The 23,096-nt window shown below is 35.0% G+C and overlaps 1 protein-coding gene across 1 annotated transcript in view; it reads left to right on the forward strand.

The window, feature by feature from the left end:
- pcdh15b (protocadherin-related 15b) overlaps positions 1–23,096 on the forward strand; it is a 718,592-nt gene that overhangs the window by 692,355 nt on the left and 3,141 nt on the right. Inside the window, exons 33-37 of the mRNA XM_051923141.1 lie at positions 4,581–4,691; positions 12,738–12,759; positions 13,159–13,197; positions 13,322–13,395; positions 21,629–21,764. Of these exons, the coding sequence (XP_051779101.1) occupies positions 4,581–4,691; positions 12,738–12,759; positions 13,159–13,197; positions 13,322–13,395; positions 21,629–21,764 (382 nt within the window). The remainder of the gene's footprint in view (positions 1–4,580; positions 4,692–12,737; positions 12,760–13,158; positions 13,198–13,321; positions 13,396–21,628; positions 21,765–23,096) is intronic.

The following is a 23,096-nucleotide window of genomic DNA, read 5'->3' on the forward strand; positions in this document are numbered from 1 at the left end:
GTTCTCATGGAGTGCAGGCGCGAATATCGGCAGTTTCTTTGCAGCCTTTGTCGATTTTCAAAAAAGCGTTGAACTCAGTTGATCGAGCTGCCCTGTGGGGCATCCTGAGGATTCGCGGGATCCCCTTGAGGTTGCTGGATATCATGGCCGGCCTGTACACTGGTACTGTGAGTGCTGTGCAGAGTGGAGGCAGGACCTCTGTGTTTTTTCCTAGTTGATTCTGGGGTTCGTCAGGGGTGTGTTCTTGCTCCTACTCTGTTCAATGCTTGTATAGACTGGGTGTTGGGCAAGGTCATGGGGTCCAGCGGCTGTGGGGCATCTGTTGGTGAAGAAAAGTTCACGGATCTTGACTTTGCTGATGATGCTGTGATCTTTGCGGAGTCAATGGAGGCTCTGATCGGGTCGCTCGAGAGACTGAGAGAGGAGTCTGGGCTTGCAGGTGTCCTGGATAAAAACCAAGATCCAGGCCTTTAATGACTTCTTGGGCACAGCCATCAGCAGTGTGTCTGTTTGCGGAGAGAGTGTTGACCTTGTTGAGAGGTTTACTACCTTGGCAGTGACATTCATGTCTCTGGTGACTCTTCCTATGAAGTCAGTAGACAGATTGGGAGAGCATGGGGGTCATGATGTCGCTGGAAAGGGGTGTGTGGTGCTCCCGATATCTATGCAAAAGGACGAAGGTCCAAGTCTTTAGAGTCCTGATGCTTCCTGTCTTGCTATATGGTTGCGAGACATGGACACTATCCAGTGACCTGAGACGAAGACTGGACTCCTTTGGTACTGTGTCTCTCTGGAAAATCCTTGGGTAACGTTGGTTCGACTTTGTGTCGAATACTCATTGAGTCCCGAATGAGGCACATTACCTGCATTGTGAGGGAGCGTCAGTTACGGCACTACGGCCATGTGGTGCGTTTCCCAGAGGGTGATCCAGCTCATAAGATCGTCATTGTTGGGGACCCGAGTGGCTGGACCAGGCCAAGGGGTCGCCCACGTAACACCTGGCTGCGGCAGATAGAAGGTCATTTCCGGAGGGTGGGACTGGACTGCGTGTCTGCCTGGGGGGTTGCAAACCAGGATCCCGAGTTGTTTCATTGTGTCGTGGGTGCAGCAATGCACTGTACCAGTGCATGCTCCTCAATTTGACTTGACTTGATATGTCTATCAAATATACTTCTATCAATTCAGAACATGGCTGTTTTGAATAAATGAACTTTCATCAGGTTAGATTGCCTGATCTTCAGCACCCTGAAATAGATTAAGCAGGTTTATGAATGTTATTGCATATTTGGACAGAAATCACTCTTATTCAGTAAGTAACCTGAAAAATGGTGACCTTTTATATTTCTGTTTTACGGTATGTAAGCCTTTAATTGCTGTGACAATGTTTATTTATGAGAAAAAACTGTAAGAACTTAACTGTTTCATCCAGAGCAAACAATGTCAATTTTTCATAAAAATAATTGAAAATACTGAATATGAATTCAGCCACTACTCAGCCATGTTGTTCAACATAAAACTTTAAAGACTTTCCAGTTTATGAGTTTTGATAAATGTGCCAGCCTTTTATGTTTTAACTTTGTAATTATGAGTTAAGTGAAGATTGATGGTCAAAAATGGCAAATTTATCCATTTAGAATTAAATCTACAACACAATTAAGTGCACAGAAAGTGAAGGGGTGTGAATACTATCTGAATCCACTGTACATTCATATGTAGTTAGCCGAAGAGAGCAAATTGTATTGTACGTACTGTATATTGTTGAAACAGATAAGGCACCTATCATTTTACAATGCCAATAACTGAATTATATTCCTTTTGGGTTGAGTAATTCATGTCTAAATCATTATGTCCATGGACTGGCATCCTGAGACACACACAGGTACAGACATCATTGTAAAATTCAAAGTCAAAGTGTTTGACCCTTTCACAGAACTTTTCCTATACTTATGCTCATTTTTCCTAAAACATGGATGTTCTGTTGTTGTTAAATGCAAAACTCACATATACATTTTATAAATTTGACAAACTTTTGATGGTGATTATTAAATTGTTACATTCCTGTTATAGTCTTCACCAGGTTTAAACTTTTAAAGCATCAGTTCTTAACTAATAAGTTAATTTGAATCTACCTTATGTTGTGTCTTTTAGATTTGTTTTGGGGTGAAGTCTTTTTCACATTGCACACTGTCTGTTATAAAATGTAGGAGTTAAATGATATGTGGAAACAGATCATAATGCATTTATTCTGCCTAATCATATTTTTTTTCCTTTTTTTTCTGCCCTTCAACTTGTCAGGTTTAAAGAGTAAGTATTTAGTTTTCTATTTTTATTGTGTTTCTCAAGAAGGCTCTATTAAATACAAATTATGAAAGGTACACAGTTGACAATAATGTAATCCCACAGCTCAGGTTATTTATTTTCCTAACATTTATGTTAGATAACTATAGTTATTTTTATACATACAAATGCAAAACAGTCTTGAATTACATTTTGAAAAATATGGTGTAAGTAAAGCTATGTTATGTTTACCAGACACGATTTACTGGTGACTTCAGGCTCATGCCCCCTGTATTGATATTTAATTAAAGCTGCTTCTTGTTGTGTTCAGTTGCTCTTCAAAACCATAGTAGCTGATCTCACAGGAGGAAATTAACTTAAAACATCAATGATAACCTCACCTCTTATATAATCTAGCGCATTGAAATTTAATTTCTGTACATGTCAGAGTTTGTGTGTAGTTTAGTTTCTTTTGTGTGGAGAAAAAAATGTTATTCCTGGTTTTATAAAATAATATAAATGCAAGCATTTTTTAATTATTGTAGTGAGAATATTATAAAATAGCTACAACAATATCATGTGCTGCTTATAAACTTTTTAGATTGACTAAAATGTGCAACTGACATTAGTTGATAATACTAATGTTTCTATATTAGATGATAAAATTGAAGTTGCTTTATTATTTTTATGCCTGTATTTGCTCAGTATAAGTGGGTGTACATATAGTTTATACTGTATTTATGTATGTCTGACCTGTACAAAACAAAACATCATAAATATCAAAGTACCTAATTAGCCTGTCCAATTCTAAACTTTGTAGTGTATCCCTAATAAGATGAAGTGTGACTCACCTGATATGTCTTCTCACATCTTCACTTGGTACTAATGATTTAAAAAAAAAAAAAAAAAAAAACAGACCTAAAAATATCAGGACACTCTACATGTAAAATAGTAACCTCTTTTTATTTTTTTTTAATCTTAAAAAATATCATACCTAAAATAATATTCAAAGCCTGAAGCAAATTAATTAGCCCAACCAAATTAATATTTTCAGAGGTACTGATGATGATGGTTTATGGAGCAGTTAATTTAGGGTTGCATATCCCATGCATGGCACTGCCACTCTCCTTTTTAGTCTTCTTGTCTCTGGGTCTAGCTGTTTGGGTTGCACTTCTCTCTGCCTGATTTGACCCAGCAATGTTGAACTTTAGTATATACTTTCCATTTCAGTTGTTCAGGTCTAACATAAGGGTGGGTGATTTGAGTGTTTGAGGTTGGCACTTCTGGGTGGGATCCTGTTCTTATTGTTATTGTTTCTTTTTACTTTGCAATGTTGACAGTTTGAGATGTATTACTGAACATTAATTTCTGTGATTCCTACACATTTTATTTTTAAACTTCAATAAAAATGTGATCACAAGAAAAAAAATTACCCTGATGGCCAGAATAAAAGTAGAGCTAATACAGAAACATAAGACATTTGACACATGAGAGGCAACCATTTAGTCCATCAAGCTTGTTTGTTTAGCTAATAGCTAAGCTGTCCCAATATCTCATCCAGATTCTTCTTAAAGATTGCCATGGTTTCCACTTCAACTACATATATATTAACTTTATCTTGTTAGAATACAACAGCAATAAATATGAAAGTATAAATAATATATGAGAGCAGATTTTGTGTAATTATATAAATAAAGGAAATATGATATTTATTTTGGAAACCCAGCAGATTACAAATAACCACTTACTATTTGTCAAAATTAGTTTAATTTTACAAATGATCAAACATATTTAATAAAATGAATGTCCAGATGAAAGCATTCATGTGTAAATAATGTGAAAAACTTTTTCCCCATGGAAAACTTTCAACAGTTAAAGTATATTGGCATTATTAAACAAATTCCTTTTAGAACCTGTTCAACCAACATCCCCCTGTAGTGTGTCTAAGACCCTGGAAGTTTTTTGCATGTGCACTTTGGTGTTACTTCCATGAGCAGAGGTAAACGTTTCTGATACAGTGGCACATTTTAAGACCTCTCTATTTATAATTAGATGATTTAGATTCTATTAAAAATACTGAACATTAGTTATTCTGCATTAAAATGAATATACCATCTCTGTTTTCTAAATATTTGTATATAGTATGTGTACATAATTGTCTAAGTTGCCTTGTCTTCTACCAAATTACAGAGAAACCAAACATTGTTTAACCTTAGTATAAGACTAAAGGTAATCAAATCTATAGTTTAAAAATTAATATACTGTACGAGCATTCATATGTCTTCCTTCCAATACTTTAACAGACGACAAGCGGAGTGTGCAAAGACTGCAAGAATACAGATGGCACTCCCAGCAGGAAAATCAGCTGGCACTGCCTCTAATAATTTATATGAAGAGCTTGGGGACAGTACAATGTAAGTACACAAAATAGCTACCTCTTTAAATCATGCACTTTTATCAAGTAATTTTATTCACAGCTTTAAAGTGGATTATGTTTATTCATTTAAGACAATTATATGGGGCTAAAGTGATACAATTAACACCAGAAATAATACAGCAGGCTTGCTAATTTGAAGTTGGCGTTAATTGTATTTTCATTTTTGGTAACAAGTTAACATAGAGGCCTTCAAGATTTTATACAGTATTTTAAAAAAATGTTTATACCTACAAAAAAAAACCAAAGTTAAATTTTGAGGCTGGAGACTATCCTAGAAGTATTGAGTTACAAGATAGGAAACCAACCTTGGACATGGCGCCCATCCATCACAAATGCCAGTCATGCACACACTCTCTTACTCCCACACTCTTGTTAAGTGTTCTCTATAAATTCAGTCTTGAACAAAACAGATGTTAGCTATGCAGAGAAGGGTTTTGAACTACAAAGTGAAAGATGTCACGTATACCTGTACAGAATACTAGAAATTTTAAAATACTACATAATTCTCAGATCATTTAGGCAGGTGTTTGGAAAAAGTCCTGTGCAATAGCAAACATTTTACAGTAATTTATAATACTACTGATATGTATACTGCCCTGGTGCCGAGCATTGCAGCAGCTTTAAAATAACAGTTCCACATTGTGGTAAAGGTTTTATTGATGAAAGCTTGAAATGTTGGAGTTTCAGTAGTAGCACAAAAACAACGTTAAACACTTGGATTTGTACGTGTACAGACTAAATCTTATTCTCTTGCTATATACAATTATTTTTCCTCTAAATATGACCTTAAAGACCCTCTGAGAAAGTCTTATCACAAATATCCATATTTTCCTCTGCTTTATGTTTTGAAGTTTAACATTTTCTTTTTCATGTTAAAATTTCATTTTGTCACGCACTTTGGTATTAGTGTCTGATACTTTATGTACCTTGGGAATTGACTACATAAAGATAACCATCATGTTTATAGGCTGGAGTAAAATCATTCAGCCTTTGCCGATGCCCTGCTTCCGTGCTCATGAAGAACTATTTCTTATCAAGGTAACTTACTGGTATCACTTGAATTCTGTTTTACATTCCAACACTAATATGCCTATTTTGATTCAAAGAACACTACCTGACTTACAAGCTGTATTTGAAATGTATTATTCTTCTTTCCTCCTATATACAAAACCCAAGCCACGTATAAAGACTGAGATTACTGATAGTATCCTTTTAATGCATCTGTCTGTTCTTTTCTTTCTTTCTTTGTGTTTTTTTACCTTCACTTGCTTACCATTATCTGTTTCCTGTCATTTCCATTCTGTTCCCATTACTGGATTCAGGCATCAGTAAGTAAACCTTTCCCATAAAAATGTTAGTGTTGTTTTTTAGTTATACAAGAAAAAACTGTTTTACTGATGCTATGCTTTATAAGAGCAGTAAAGTCATTATGCTCTTAACTTGTTCATTTTATGCAATTTATTAAAGCAGCATTTTCATATGCTTAGCATGTGCAGTTATGTTTCAAAACAACTATACATGTTCTATGAACTTTAATTTTTCATAGAACACACAAAAAATTTCATAGCATCAGATTTTTTAGGTTTGTCAGTTCATCACTTCCTTCTACCTCTGTGCTCAATTGTACTAGACAAGTACTTTTATTATATAATACTTTACTGGCTTCCTTATACTCACTATACATCTTATATTACCAGAATTGAAAATTAGATCAATTACACTCCTGATGTTTGTTTTTTGGTAATTTACAAAGTAATTTAAAAAGTTACTTTTTAATTGAAACACACATTCAGTTTAGCTTTCATAGCAATCATAACTAAATAATTACTCATATTTGCATTGTTGTGAAAACATATATGTATCATAAATAATAAAAATTTGGATTATTTAGTCTATGCTGGCCTATGGTCTATGCTGGCAGCATGGAGCTAAAACAAGAAGCAAAACTCATGGGTATGCCAATCTGTCTTAGGGCAGACTCGTGCACACTCATGCTTATTCATACCAAACTACATTAGCTACGAGCTAACATAAGGAAACCATTAAACAGTGACCGATTCAGAAATTAATCCAGGTTCCTTGAGCTGTAGCATCAGTTGTAAGACAGGAACCAGCCATGGATGAGATGCAAGTTCACTGGCAAGGACAATCAAAACACAATTTATAGAAGTGCAATAACAAGTTATATTTTTGATTGCATATTGCAAAGAGTGAAATGGCTGATATTAGCATTAGAAGGTTGTCTTCCAACAGTCTGAGAACCTTTATAGCTACTTTAATTATATTAATCATTACTAAAACACATTTTTTTAGTGGAAAAGAGGCTGAGTTCAGCTCCCATACAGTGACATCTATTGCAATTTACAGTGTGATTCTGTTTTTTCTGCTAAAAGGACTAAAAATGTCCAGTGCATATGTAGGCATATACAGATTTTTAAATTCAGTGTAGCTTGTCTGCCATTTCAAAATAAAGTAAATTGAAGGTATTTCACTTGCCGAAATAAGATAAATCTTGTTAGTGACAGGACATTATTTGATTGCCTCTCAACAAAGGCTGATGACCTGCACACCATGTAGTACTAGTAATGAATGACTTACGATACCAATTTTATCTTGAAATTCTAGATTATTAAGGTAAAACAACCTGATAATGAACATTAGTGCTCATTAACATTATACTTCTACTGTTATTAGCCAAATGATACAGTGTGAAAAAAAAAATTTATTCTTGTTTCACGTATTTAGTGACCTGATTAGCATATTAAATCTTAATCTGTTTCCAAATTTTAAAACCAAAAAAACACCAGAAATACATATTTAAAAAGGATTAGCTATAAGACTGAACTGTTTCTTTCAAAAAATAAAATCGAGAGCACAAGGTTTTCTCTGTTTCCCTGCATCTTTCCTTATACCTCATTATCTTCTTTTCTTTCAAGTCTTTTTCTTCTCTACCATTTTCAACAAAGCAGGGGAAAAAAGTCTGTATTAGAAGAAGGAGACCGACAAAGACTCATAAGCACATTTGCTGCACGTGCTATTGTAGCCCACAAGCAATCCACCACCAATGGATCTCTCCACAACAATCTTCCAAAGTCTTCCAGCAACATTACATTTTTATCAGATGAAAATCCATTAACCACCAAAAATCCATTGTATGTTGAAGGCATTGTCAGCAGTCCTGGTGGTCCTGGGACACCTCGCAAGAGGAAAGCTCTTCAGATTAGACACCCCAGAGGTTTGAAAGAATCACTTCTAAAATTCCCTTCTATTGAATCTCGCCATGCATGGACTCTGCCATCCCGGATAAACAGAAAAAATGTGTATGATGCTTTAAACAGACAAGTTGTTATGGATCCAGTCCAATGGGAACTTGAGCTAATCAAAACTGAACAAGAAAAAACTTTTGATCATGGGATGACAATTAGTCCAGCCTGCAAGGACAGTAGGACTAAACTGACAGTTAAAGAGCAGGCGAGGCAATTTGAGCAGCAAGCCTTACAAGAAATGAAACAACACAGAACACGTGATTCAAAAGCTCAGCAGCCACCTCAGCCACCAAATCTTTCCTCCATCGAAATACAGGGAACACTGGTTGGTTTAAATCCAAATAGCAATCCGACTGCCATGGGTCAGCAGCACATCTTCTCCTCCACTATCTTTCCTGATTTTCAAACTGCTGGTCAAGGTTTGCCCCTTACTCCCTCAATTGTCATAACTCATTCTGATGGGTCACCACCTCCAAGTCATAAGCCTACTCCTCCTCTCTTAAGGAAAATGAGTTCTTTTACTCCAACTTATCTGCCACTGGAACCTAGCATAGTAAAGGCGCAACTCATTCCAGAACCACCTAATGTACCCCCACCACCTCCTCCTCCTCCTCTTCCTCCTCCTCCTCCTCTTCTTCTTCTCTGTCCTCAGACACCACCTCCTCCTCCACCACTGCCACCAATATCTTCATCTACTTCAGTTAAAAATTCTCTTCCTCAACAACCTACCATGTCATTCCCCATGCTTTCTTCATCCCCTCTGCCACCATCACTCAGTAAAAGAAATCCCCCACCTCTTGTTGCACTTCCTCAGCCAACAGGCGCCAAAAAAGAGTTAAAGGGGATTCTGAAGAATATACAAAACTTAGCAGATATTGAAAAGTCGGTGGCCAACATGTATAGTCAAATAGACAAAAATCACAAAGTACCAAAAAATGTTCCTAGGTCGAAAGTGTGTATAGAACCTGAGGTGCAAAATGCAGAAACTTCAGATGATTCAAATAAGCAAAATGACAACTTTAACTGTATTGTAGAAGAACTGGAAAAACATTTTCCATCACAGTCCACTGTCTTGTAATTTTTCTTTTTATCTGTTTTTCATTGTCTTTTTATGTTATTTCTGTGACTGTTTGTAAATATTTTTTGCATATTTTAATTTTCTTATTTCACATAATTTTATAGCTTTCATGATATCTTTATTTAATTTTCTTAAAAATACATCTTTTATATTATTTATATGTCAACTGAACAGTGTAAATTGACTACCAAACATATTTGATTAGCATATTTTAATTTTATTTGTTCAATGCTTTACATGAAACAGAAAATATCTGAAATAAAATGCAGAAAGTAATTTTCTCAGTATCATGGTATAATAAATGTACACTTAATTAAATGTCTTAAAATAGTTAGAAATAGTGAAATATCTGATGTCATGTTTATTAGAAGTATAAGAATGTGTTGAAAATGAACAATCATACACATTAAAAATAAGTCAGCACACATAGAGTTATATTACTATAATGCAGTCTTCCTGTAAAAATTCCAGTGTAATTCCTATATGGTAAGTGTCTGATGGTTGCTTTGATGGTGTGTCTTTGTTGTTCCATTTCATATTTTTTTTCTTTTTCCTATGACCTTATCTATTCTATATTCATTTAAATATATAAATTCTTAGAAAGCTTCCCGTGATTATTGTATAATCTGTGATTCAGTGGTTCTTAACTAGTAGGCTGCTAAAGAGACTTTAATCATCCCGTTTCTTTGACTCCAACAGTATCTTCCTTCTGCCTGTTAAACAAGATTAAAATTTAATGATATAAACTTATTACTGAAAAGCTCAGTAACTACCCTGCCCTGAGAAAGTTATGTTTTACCTTGTTGTCTTTTAGGACTGCTACTCATAAATTGGTATGTTAAAGTGGAACAACAAAGTACATGTCCTTTAATTGTTTGTCACATTTATTATTAAGTTGTATCATTTGTTTTAATTAAAGCTGTTTAGTACCAATAAAGCTTTACACATTTTAAGTTAGATAATTTTTAAGTAAATCAAAAAATTTAAATGATAAAAAAATTACTACACTTTAAATATAATGCCTTCCACAAGTATTTATACAGCGAAGTCTGTATAAGGAACAAGAAAGATTGGGACTATCAAAGGGTCCCAGACTTGCAGCAGTTAATATATTTAAAACTATGCAAGTTCTACAGTACAGTACTTTCATTTGTTTTAAGTTGATTTGATTCAGAACACTATTTATAGTCAATTAAAATATGGAATGGAACCAAACAAAAGGGATATTTTTAAGTGATAAAGCACATACTGTATTAATGTGCAGAAATATCTAGAAATAAAAGATGACATTCTGTACATTTGCTTCATAATTATCTTTTTATCTCAAATCTGTGTACTGTCATTGTGACCTCATTGCCCCAAAACCTAGAAAGACATTGTCTGTCAGGTAAATCTGTGATCATACTGTATGTTATGAATCTCCATGTTGTTCAGTTTGTTGTGCAGTAAAGCAACTATGCCTAAAATAAATATTTCATTTTATATTATACATACTGTTGCCAATATTAACCATTTTGAAACTAAATCACAAAGGATGCTGGGCCTTATTTCAATATAGTATTTTAAACAGAAATGTTTCATGGGGTTTCAGTCATGTCCCAATAAACTCCTCTATTACTTACAGTATTTAAAGTACAAATCATGCATTTTTCTATTGTTTTTACTTTCATTCCATATTAATGTTTTTTTCATGTTCTTCCATCAAAGAAGTTTTTAAACTGGATGTCAGTATTTAATTAACAAAAATTCTCCAGCAGGCTGAAGCAGTAGTGCTGATTAGTTACCTAATCAATCATGGTGCTGATTGCTACAAAACAACATAAAATATCAGCAGGTTTTGCTTAATTTAGTAACCATTGACCCAATAAGCAGGTATTTAATCTCACTACATTGCTAATGAATGGTGTGGTGACACACATCAAGAGGAAAATAACTTTAACCAAGGGGGTTTTGCATAGCATTCTAAAGCATTACAATCAGAAAGACTACACATGCTAGAATGACAGCCTGCATTGTGCTTCACCTTTAGTCATTCATGTGCCACAGCAGAAGCATTTTTATAATAAGCATGGATTCATCTGAAAACAATCATATTGAAAACCAAGACAGAAAGATTGCCGCAAATAATAAGTCAAGCAAAGTTAACTGTTTTTTAAGCAATTGCCTTATACTTCATTTTACAATTTTATTCAAAACTAGTTACTCCATCCACTTTCACACCACTGTTATTAATGAGATGTTCCATATGATTTAAATACAATGGTGAGTTCTCTTACGATACCTGTTTATTTGGATGAACTGGTTTCTTGTAATATTTTATATTCTTCATATGGTGTATATATAGAGAGTTTGACTATTTCCAACAAATAGTTTTTATTTTCTTGGGTTTTTTTTCGTTCTAGATATTCTGATAGCATATTAATGACTGTTGCTTAGCTTCAGGATCTAAAAGTCGTGAACTGTTCATATTGTTTAACTTGATAAGAAAGGATACTTGTCTTTTATATATATAAAAATGTTTGAAATTATTGCTACTAAATAATTCTGTGTTTTAACATTTATGATAACATCGATTTGATGTTTACAATATATTTTGATGTGTACTTTATATGACAGACTTTTAAAGTTGTTTGTGTAAAGTATTAGCAAATTATCCAAATATGGACCGATATAACACTTATTTGCTTAACAAATTGCTAGAATGGGGCAACATTTTTTCATTCTATATTTAGAAAATTAACAGCACAACCCATGTTGTTGTGTGTATATATGTGTGTGTGTGCGTGTGTGTGTGTGTGTGTGTGTGTGTGTGTGTGTGTGTTTTTCCTCATTTCCAGCCTGCAGTGTTGTCATGTCCAGGTTTATGTTGCTCAGGACTCTACAGCATGATGCTTTACCTATACAAATAGGGAAGAAGATGTTAGATTGGGATATAAAATGAATTTCTAAAAGTCTTCCCAAAGTTACAAATCATTGTATAGTGATAAATCTTCATTTTAATTCCTCATTACTAGCACATCAAAGCACAATTGCAGTAATTTGCCTGTGATAATCAGTGGCATGTGTTGAATTTTAATTCAAAGCCATTATACCTTGCGACATTAGAGATTAAAGGAGATGCTCATCTCTTGTCTTTTATTTTTTCACTAATGTAATTAAATGTTTTCCCCAGCTTGCTATCATTCAACTTATTTAATCTTAACGTAATGTTAAAGTAGTTTTCTCGCCTACCTCCGAGAGACCATGCCTTTGACATTTCTATGAAGAATCAGTCTTAAAAGGGAATGTGCAGGTTTTTATCTATATAGCATTTCCTTCCATCCCAAAGATCTACTTTCTTTCCATCATTAATTGCGGGCATTCACTTGATAGATTACAAAAATGAGTTTAGAAAGTGGTTGAAAGAATATGGATATGACAGTAATTTATTTTATAAAGAAGATTCAGGCTTAAATGCAAATTGAATGTCTAATTTTTTTGGTATGCCATGGCAAGAAGAAACGCAGTATATACTCACTAAGCCTGCATGCATTTCGGAAGGACACATTATCACAAGGTAATAAGCTTCCAGCAACAGTTTTAATTTTATAGCTCTAGATATGATGTAATTATTTGTCCTAAATATATTTCTGGAGATAAAATCAATGATGAATCTTTCATTTATTCTTCTTTCTTACAGGCAAAGATATGGACGACAAGAGGTAGACTCTTTTTTTTTTATTATTGTTTATCTGAAATATTCAGAATATTTGTCTTTTTACTAATTACATTTTGCAGAATCCTTCAGACTGCATATTCTAAGAGCTAGTTACTCTCTTTGTCTTCAGCATTGTTATATTCTTATATGATACACTTTCCTTACCTTTGCTGACATTTAACTTATTGATGGACCATCTGTCCTTTACTGAATAGATGACCAATTACTTTAAACACTGATAAAGGCCTTACAGCACTGTCAACTGGAAGTCTGACTTTAATCCTTTAGGACAGACTAGACATGAGAGCAAAAGGGGCCTGTTCCTTTATTAAATGATTAATACCTCTTGAGATATTTTCTGTCTGGTTTCACTTCTTTCTTTCTCTCTGCTAATCATTGGCAGCAACAGCAATTGCTGAGGCCAGCCCTTCTAAGACCAGAGGTACATGCACATTCTTTATTCCATTTACACAGACATTGCCTCTTTTCCCGTTAACAATAATAAATGTATGTAGTCTTACTTTAAAAATAAAAAAGCATTTGAACATTTGTTTTTGTTCACGTAGGAGCTCTCAATGGAATCAGGCATAGATCCAGGCCAGGACTATTACACCCAGGATTATTATAATTATGATCATGGGTAAGTGAGAGCTGCTTCTTTTAAACTAGAATCAACAATCTGCTAGTCCTTTATTGAGTATTGTTGTAGACTAAGTTACTGTACATAAATCCATTCTTTCAGTATTATGATGCCTTTTATTAAGTTAAACGATATTACTATTGCTATGTATTTGACTGTGCTGCTTATGCTCTTAAATTTAAGACTATATAACTGTAAAATGTATAAATACTAAAAAAATTGTACATCCATAAACCATGCAGTAATTAAGGTTATAAAACATATCATTGAAAGTGCTGAACTCCACATCTGAATGAAAACCACTAAGCATTGCTGAAAACCCAGCTGACTGAAGTTTTGTATGTCTGCTTTAATATATCAAGGAGCTGTAAAAAGGAGACTTTTTGTATTTGTCGGCCATTTAGGACTTCATTGCTTACATTACTACAATATGTCTTCATCAAAACAACAGGCAAAAGAATAACAGGCCCTAAAAATCCATGTAGATTAGAAAGTTCATATTGTACGCGAAGAGAGTGAAATCAATGGAAGGTAAATTAAAGTAAGAAGTGCAAATTGGGCTAAAAGGGATTAAACAGAGATGTGTAGCTAATAGGTACAGAAAGGCCTGGATAGTACATGAGTGTTGTACCGCAGAAAGATGGAAAAAATGTAGTTTTTTATTCAAAAATATTATAATGATTTATTTGGGAAATACAGTAAATGGTTTATAGAGTTAAATTAGGTTCTTGTTCTCTTTATCCTCATAACAGTTTTTTACAAGTTATAAATAGATAGACTGTACATTTTTCAGAATATATAAAATGTGTAAATCAAGTTAATCTGTTTTCACATAGATTAAAATTAAATTCTGTATCTTTATAAGCGAACAGTGTGACAGGCTGCTTACGATTCCAGCTGGAAGACTTTACATGTGCTTACAGAAAATGTAGCTGTCCATATTAAAAGGACAGGGACTTCAAGTTCATTCTTGTACAACTACAACATTTTTTTAATTCTCAAAACTAGACAATCATATTTGGCAGAAAGTTTATAAACATAATAATACAGTCATGATATATGAATTTGTATCCTGAACATGTGTAAAATAGTGTTAAAAGAAATAATTAATCTTATGATGACAGTGTATTACTGAATTTGTTGAGTGTATCTTCACTTCAGAACTAAAGTGCTGGTTAGGTTATAAAATGAGCAACATGTGAAATGCTACAAGACTAAAGATAAACAGATTTTTAGTCAAGTAAAAAAAAGAAAAAAATCGCAACCTACAACACTATTTCTTAAAAGCATAAGCAGTTTGCTGTTTCAGACATAAATACAAACCCAATTTCATTATAAAACTCAGTGTTAATGGGCATAAAACTGTTGAAAGATGTCTTGTTCTATGAGAATTTTATTAATTTATTCCTGTTTATAGTTGAGATGGTCAGAGATCAACTTGAGTTTTAACTACGATTTCTTTTTTGCCAATTTCCGTATTTATAAATCATCTTTCATGTGTTCCTGAATCACAATCTTAAGGCATTCAGATGGTACCCTTAATATTTATGTTAATATATTCTTGTACGTCCCTTGCTCACATTTATTGTCACGTACAATCATTATTTCACTTCGTAAATTTATAAACAATTTACATGTTAGATTGGATTTAACTGTGCAAGGTAAAGTACAGTCATATGAAAAAGTTTGGGAACCCTTCTTAATTCTTTGGATTTTTGTTTATCATTGGCTGAGCTTTCAAAGTAGCAACTTCCTTTTAATATATGACATGCCTTATGGAAACAGTAGTATTTCAGCAGTGACATTAAGTTTATTGGATTAACAGAAAATATGCAAAATGCATCATAACAAAATTAGACCGGTATATAAATTTGGGCACCCCAACAGAGATATTACATCAATACTTAGTTGAGCCTCCTTTTAATAATAATAATAATAAGTTTTATTTATGTAGCGCCTTTCATACACTCAAGGGCACTTTACAATTCAATACACAAGACAGTAGAAATTACATACACGAAAAAGAATAATACTTATTGAAAAAGATGTGTTTTTAACAGAAGTTTGAAATTAATAATAGATTTTTTCCTCACGAAGGCTGAGATGAAGAGAATTCCAGATTTTAGGGTCTATCACTCTAAAAGCTCTGCCACTCATAGTTATTAACCTGTATTTAGGTACAGTGAGTAACTTAGCGTCCAATGATCGTAATGCACGGGCAGGAGTGTAAGGAAGCAGCAGCTCCGACAGATAATGAGGGGTTAACCCATGAAGGGCTTTAAAGGTGAGAAGAATAATTTTATATTTGATTCTTGAAGAAACTGGTAACCAATGTAAATCATAGAGTACAGGAGTGATGTGAGCAGATTTTTTTAGTGTGTGTAAGTAAACGAGCAGCAGAATTCTGAACATATTGTAATCTATTGATATATTTAGTCGGGAGGCCATAAAACAAAGCATTGCAATAATCCAAACGGGTAGTTATGAAAGCGTGAATGAGTGTCTCAATATCTTTCAAACTGAGGAAAGAATGCAGATGAGAAATGTTGCAAAGATGAAAAAAGGCTGTATGTACTATTGAGCTAATGTGTGATTGAAAAGTAAGAAGCTGATCAAAGATGACACCCAAATTACGGACTGATGCTGAGGGTTGAACCAGGATCCCATCAATGTCAATTTTTAGCCCACAAAGGGTAGAGAGGACAGATTTGGTACCAACTAATAAGATTTCTGTTTTATCAGGATTGAGTTGTAAAAAATTATGTGTCATCCAATGATTGATTTCCTGAATGCAGTCAGTCAGTGCAACAGGTGAAGATATTGCAGTTGCATCAACGCTTGCATAAAGTTGTGTGTCATTGGCATAGCAGTGGAAGCTCAGACCATACCAACGAATAATCTCACCTAATGGGAGCATATAGATGTTAAAGAGGATTGGACCGAGAACTGACCCTTGAGGGATACCTTGTTTGAATGAAGTAGTGGCAGATTTGTATTCCCTTATGAAGACGTAATACTGGCATCACTGAGGTATGATGTGAACCAAGAAAGAGCAGCACCAGAGATATCAATAGCTGAAAGTCGGGACAGTAAAATGTTATGGTTAACTGTATCAAATGCTGCGCTCAAGTCAAACAGAACTAGAATAGCGGCCATCCCAGAATCTGTGGTTATAAGTAAGTCATTGGCTACCTTAATTAAAGCAGTTTCAGTGCTATGTAGGGCTCTGAATTCAGATTGAAAAGGCTCAAGCAGGTTATGCAAATTTAAATAATCATGGAGCTGAGCAGCAACAACCTTTTCTAAGATCTTAGTCATAAATGGAAGATTAGAAATTCGGTGATAAAATTTTAGCTGTAAGGGATCTGAGCCAGGTTTTTTTTAAAACAGGGGTTACAGCAGCAGTTTTTAAATCACTTGGAACAACACAGGTACGGAAACTACAGTTGATAAAGTGTGAAATGGGGGCAGAAAGTTTGTCAGTGCAAGCCTTAATCAGTAAAGTAGGGGCAGGATCTAGGTAGCAGGTAGATTAATTTAATTTAGATATTACTTCAACAATATAAGTGGGTGTAGTGGGGTTAAATTTAGATAAATAAACTGTAGATTTAGAAGTATAATCAGTTGACAGAGATGAGGAATGGGTAGTAGAGAAAATTTGATATATGGTCATAATTTTTGACTGAAAATAGTCCAAAAATAGATTACAGTGCTCAACAGAGAAATAAGGATTTTTAACAGCAGGTTGACAAAGTCTGTTGACTGTATTAAAAAGAGATCTAGGGCGACAAGTACCAAAGTCAATAAGAGTGGAATAGTACTTTGAACGTGCCACCGATAAGGCACATCTGTATTCCTTCAGGTGTTCGGTGTAAGCCAGGGCATGAACAGCCAAGCCAGTCTTCTTCCAGAGCCTTTCCAAGCGGCGACCAGATTGTTTCATGGTACGCAATTCTGCTATAAACCATGGAAATGACCGGGTAGTAGGAACAGCCAAGGATTTAATAGGTGCATAAAGATCCAAAATTTGTGACAATGTGGAATTATATAGAGATAAAATCTGTATAGGGCAAGACAACCCAGAAACTTCATGGAGACAGGAAGCACCTACAGACATAGAGAAGGATAACTGATGTTCTCTGAATGTTCTTGATATTACGATAGGTTATTTTTGATTTTAAACTTATTTTAGGGAGGGGATAAGTGAAGCTAAATTCAATCAGCTTGTGATCGGAGATGCCAATAACAGTACCGAATGTACAGACATTCTGCAGACCAGTGGCACATACAAGATTCAGCATATGGCCCTTTGCATGGGTTGAAAAACCAACATGCTGCACAAAACTGAAACAATCTATTACTGAACATAGCTCACAAGCAGATGGACAGTCAGAATCCACATGAATATTAAGGTCACTAAGTAAAATGACAGCAGTAGACATGCCACAGACAAGAGTGAGTATTTCATAAAGTTCAGAGAAAAAATCCAGCTGAAGCTTAGGAGGTCTGTAGATTAATATAATGTGCAGTAAAGCCTTTCAAGTGATTTTAACAACCAGGTATTCAAAAGATGTAATGTTGTGAAAATTAACAGTGGTTGCTTTAAGACAATCACGCTGAACCACCGCCAATCCACCACCTCGGTCCGTTAGACGGGGTTTAGACAGGTAACTGTAACCAGTGGGGGTTAGCAGATTTAGTTTTAAGTAATCACCTGGATTTTGCAACGTTTCTACAAGGATCAACATGTCCAGTTTTTTAGAAGTTGATAAGTCGTTAAGGAAAGTAGTTTTATTAGTTACTGATCTGCAGTTCAGGACGCAGAGTGGAGAGTTACGTCAGATTGTAATCCTTGGTTACTCCAGTCCGGCATTTGCGGCAGGTGTCTCAGCCAATTCGTCTGCCTACTGCATCGTCTTGTGGATTGTCTTTTTGAGAAAACAGGTCTAACCGACCAAATCATGGAAATAGTGTCGGCGGATGCAAAGGTGATATTAAAATGACGCCGAGAGGAGCGGTGTAAATACCGCAGACGAGCAATGCCAAGCTCCATGCATAAGCCATAAGTCACCATATCTAGTCTGGAGTGCATACGGTAAGCGCATAATTGTGTTGTAGAGTAGGTAATCATCTTCAGAAAAAGCAGTAACAGCTACTACCATGTTAGCCAGAACCCATAAACTAACTCCAAATGAGCAGAAAACAAAGTCAGCTAAGAAAGTCTTAATCCTAGACAACTAAGAAAGTAAAGATTTAGTCACCAACCATGCTGGCTCAGGGAGAGTACATGGGAGAGGGCTCGTGGAATATAGGCAGCGAACGGAATAAAACTTTACAAAAGGACCAGTATGAATCCAGTGAGAATACATCCATAAAACATAAAAAGTACGGGCAAGGCAGAGGATGTAGTAACAGCAACAAAAGCAAAACAGAGTAAAAAGACACCAGTGAGAAGCGGCAGCCAGATTGCGCACAGCGTACTCTCATCCGGAACTGGAAATTCTGCATTTTGCAAAATATAATTTTGCAAATATAACAGCCTCTAGACGCCTCCTATAGCCTTTGATGAGTGTCTGGATTCTGGATGGAGGTATTTTTGACCATTCTTCCATACAAAATCTCTCCAGTTCAGTTCAATTTGATGGCTGCCGAGCATGGACAGCCTGCTTCAGATCATTCCATAGATTTTCGATGATATTCAAGTCAGGGGACTGTGACGGCCATTCCAGAACATTGTACTTCTCCCTCTGTATGAATGCCTTTATAGATTTCGAACTGTGTTTTGGGTCATTGTCTTGTTGGAATATCCAACCCCTGCGTAACTTCACCTTTGTGACTGATGCTTGAACATTATCCTGAAGAATTTGTTGATACTGGGTTGAATTAATCCAACCCTCTACTTTAACAAGGGCCCCAGTCCCTGAACAAGCCACACAGCTTGTTGGAACCTCCACCAAATTTGACAGTAGATAGCAGGTGTTTTTCTTGGAATGCAAAGCACTTTTTGTTCTGACCAAATAACTCAATTTTTGTCTCATCAGTCCAAAGCACTTTGTTCCAAAATTAATCTAAATGAGCATTTGCATACAACAAGCAACTCTGTTTGTGGCGTGAGTGCAGAAAGGGCTTCTTTCTCATCACCTTGCCATACAGATGTTCTTTGTACAAATTGCGCTGAATTGTAGAACGATGTACAGATACACCATCTGCAGCAAGATGTTCTTGCAGGTCTTTGGAGGTGATCTGTGAGTTGTCTGTAACCATTCTCACAATCCTGCGCATATGCCGCTCCTGTATTTTTCTTGGCCTGCCATACCACTGTTATCTTTTTTGTTGAAAGTAGAGTAAATTATTATGCAGGCTGAGAGGGGTTCCCAAAATTTTTCATATGACTGTATCATTTGTTTTTAAATCCTGCATGCTTTCATGAGTTGCATAGTTTGTTTAATATCCACAAAGGTTTGACAGTAGTTGAAAAACATGACCCTTTATTTTAATTTCAAAGATGTAGCCAATTAGATGACATGTTTTCATATTATTTGAATATCAAGCTTAATAAAGCTTTGTATTTTAGTTAAGACTTTGAATTATTCTTTCACATTTATTGTTTTAAAATGTTTTAAGCACAAACAATAAGTCAGTTTTTATTGTTTTTTTTTTTTGAAGCTGACAGTCAATTTTAACTATAAGCTTCTTGAAAATGTGTATTCATGTTTTTCATGGTCATCACCCTGTCCCTTGTGTGAAGGTGATTTACTTAATGTCATTTATAGTATGCTCCAAATCATGAGTGACTTTATTCTTGTCCTTAAAATTCCTTTGAAAGGGACAAAAATGAACATGGCCTCCTATACAGTAACTAGTATTCCTTAATAATGTGGAAAAAGTATATAATACCTTTATAGAAATTACCAAAAGGGACCGTTGCATGAATCTGTAGTGTGACTATCACAATCGTGTTGAGGGAAAGAAAAAAGTAGGAACAACAAAAGTAAAGTCACGCAACCCAGATCAGTAAATTCAAAGTAAAAAATGGCAACCAAAACTGAAATGCACATCTTCATGTTAGTTTTGCATTAGTTACCAGAGTAGGTTCCCCTCTTATTATTCCAAACTTTACAGCTTGTGTCCAGTGGAAAGAATAAATCAACACTTCCAGGGCCAAACCCAGCATTACTTAAAAGGGTGGCTACAGGCTTGAAAAGGGCAGGTGCCAGTAAGAAAGATGACCTCACTCATACCATGTTGATTTTCTCCACAGTCTGCCATTTTGTAGGTTAAAAATGTTTTTTTGATTCATTCTTTCATAGCCTTTCTTAATCATCCAGGATTGTTACTGACTCACCGTGCCTTTGTGTGTTGCATATTCTTCAATTGGTAACCTTTTTTCAAGTCAGCAGCATATCACCAGTGTTCAAAGCATAATAATGCAATAAGGTACTTGTAGGAGTTGTACAACACGATTGTTATAATCTTAAATGATTTACACCTCAACGTTTGGAAAATGACTTTCTGTAAAGATATGAAAAAGTAACGACTGATGCCTCTTCAGATATACTCAGTCAGTCATTTTTCCAACCCGCTATATCCCAACACAGGGTCACGGGGGTCCACCGGAGCCAATCCCGGCCAGCACAGGGAGCAAGGCAGGAACAAATCCCAGGCAGGGTGCCAGCCCACCACAGGGCACACACACACACACCCAGCACACACTAGGGACAATTTAGGATCGCCAATGCAACTAACCTGCATGTCTTTGGACTGTGGGAGGAAACAGGAGCACCCAGAGGAAACCCACGCAGACACGGGGAGAAAATGCAAACTCCACGCAGGGAAGACCCGGGAAGCAAACCCAGGTCTCCTAACTGCGAGGCAGCAGCGCTACCACTGCACCACCGTGCCGCCCCTCTTCAGATATATTTTCATAAAATAATTTCTGGTATATAATATTCAGTACGTTTGCTGTTTTCTTGGTACCAGCTGTATTTGTTTGGTTTTAACTAAAGTCTGATTTAGACCTGAGCACATTACCTTTATGTGGTGAAATTACTTGCAGAACAAGAAAGATGATTTGCAAAGAATGTCTAATAAAATGTTACAAATAATTATACCCTAGTCATAGTTTTTTTGCTTTTTTAGCAATACTGTTTAATAAATAGAATATTGAGAAAATATATTACATTATGTATAACTAAGTAACAGTAAATAAGAAAAAAATACAATTTTTTTGTAGATACGATTTACCGCAGTATGGAAGTCGTAGGAGGTTAATATCACCCTCAGGAATGTATGACGAATATGGAGAAGTTATAATGGAGGATGATGGGAGCTACTATTATAGCCCACATGGCTCTTCTGCTGATGGAGAGGTGCAGTATGTTTATGTACTTAAAACAATTGTTTCATCAAAAAGGTTTTTTTCATATTTAATATGTTTTCTTGCCGTACCTGCCGGCAGTTGGTATCAGAAACGGGAGGTAGCACAAAGCAAGATGTAAAGCATATAAGAAATCAGCACAAAAACATCATAAAAAATGTAACTACATATTCTCCAGCAGTGTTCTTTTAGATTACCCCAGTGTTGTGGTATTTCAGTTCCAAACTGATAGTTCTGCCTTTTTTTGGCTTAATATTACATGTCATAATGGTGGCATCTTTTATTTGGAAGTTGCTGCATGCGGCATCCTTCTGTGTTTATTGTCTGCATAAGAAAGAAGGGATCACCCACCTCCACAAACTTTCTTTTTTTTAATCTCAAGGGTGCTTAAAAATAATATATATTTTTCTTTACCATGCTTCAATATTTTTTTAATTTCCCAATTTCTTCCTTATGGGTGATTAAAGTGCCAGGTTCAGACACTGCACTACCATTACAATAATTTGAGAAGACTGTCAGTATTGCATTGATTATAAGCTTTTTTATACTTTTAAAAAGACAAATGATCCATTATTGTACCTTTTCAAGGCAATATCAAAAAGCCTGACGCAGTTTAACTGTATTTATTGTAATAATATACTGTGTAACTAAAATATACTCTCATATATTTTATTTCTTCCAGCCTTAACAATATTCTTCATCTCATTATATTTTGTTGTCCTTACTGTATAGAATGAGACATGCTATGTTGTAGACTTTGAAAAACCAATACCTGCTTTCTTCTGACATACCACTGATACTAATCACAGTTACTCCTGATGAATTTTGCATTTCATACCTACTTATCTTAAACAAGCAAGGAAGTGCATTTTTCATCACGACTTAATCATATTGATACTGAATAATGCATGTATAAAGTCACTGAGCCTGCAGTTTGTCTAAACCTGTTTCCATATCTTGGAGAACAAAGGCATACTGCACATTTATTTATGATAAAAAATGGACAAATATCATTAATTTTAATATTCACTCTGCATAATCTTACACTTTTTGAGAATAAAATGTTTGACTTTTCTAACTTTGATATTTAATCTTTTAGCCTGAATATTAATCATACATACCATGTAATATACCATGTACAAGTCTGCTGAAATATCTTTCTCCATGATTTTCTTAGTTGTCACTTGTGTCATTTGAGCGTCATTTACAAATACTGTATAGATTGAATTGCCAATAATAGTTATCTTTGAATAATTACCACTGTAATTGTTATTCATTTTTAAATACCATCTATCATAATTAACTTGTATGAAAGTCTGATTAT

Source organism: Erpetoichthys calabaricus, chromosome 2, assembly GCF_900747795.2.
Source record: "Erpetoichthys calabaricus chromosome 2, fErpCal1.3, whole genome shotgun sequence".
Taxonomy (NCBI): Eukaryota; Metazoa; Chordata; class Cladistia; order Polypteriformes; family Polypteridae; genus Erpetoichthys; species Erpetoichthys calabaricus.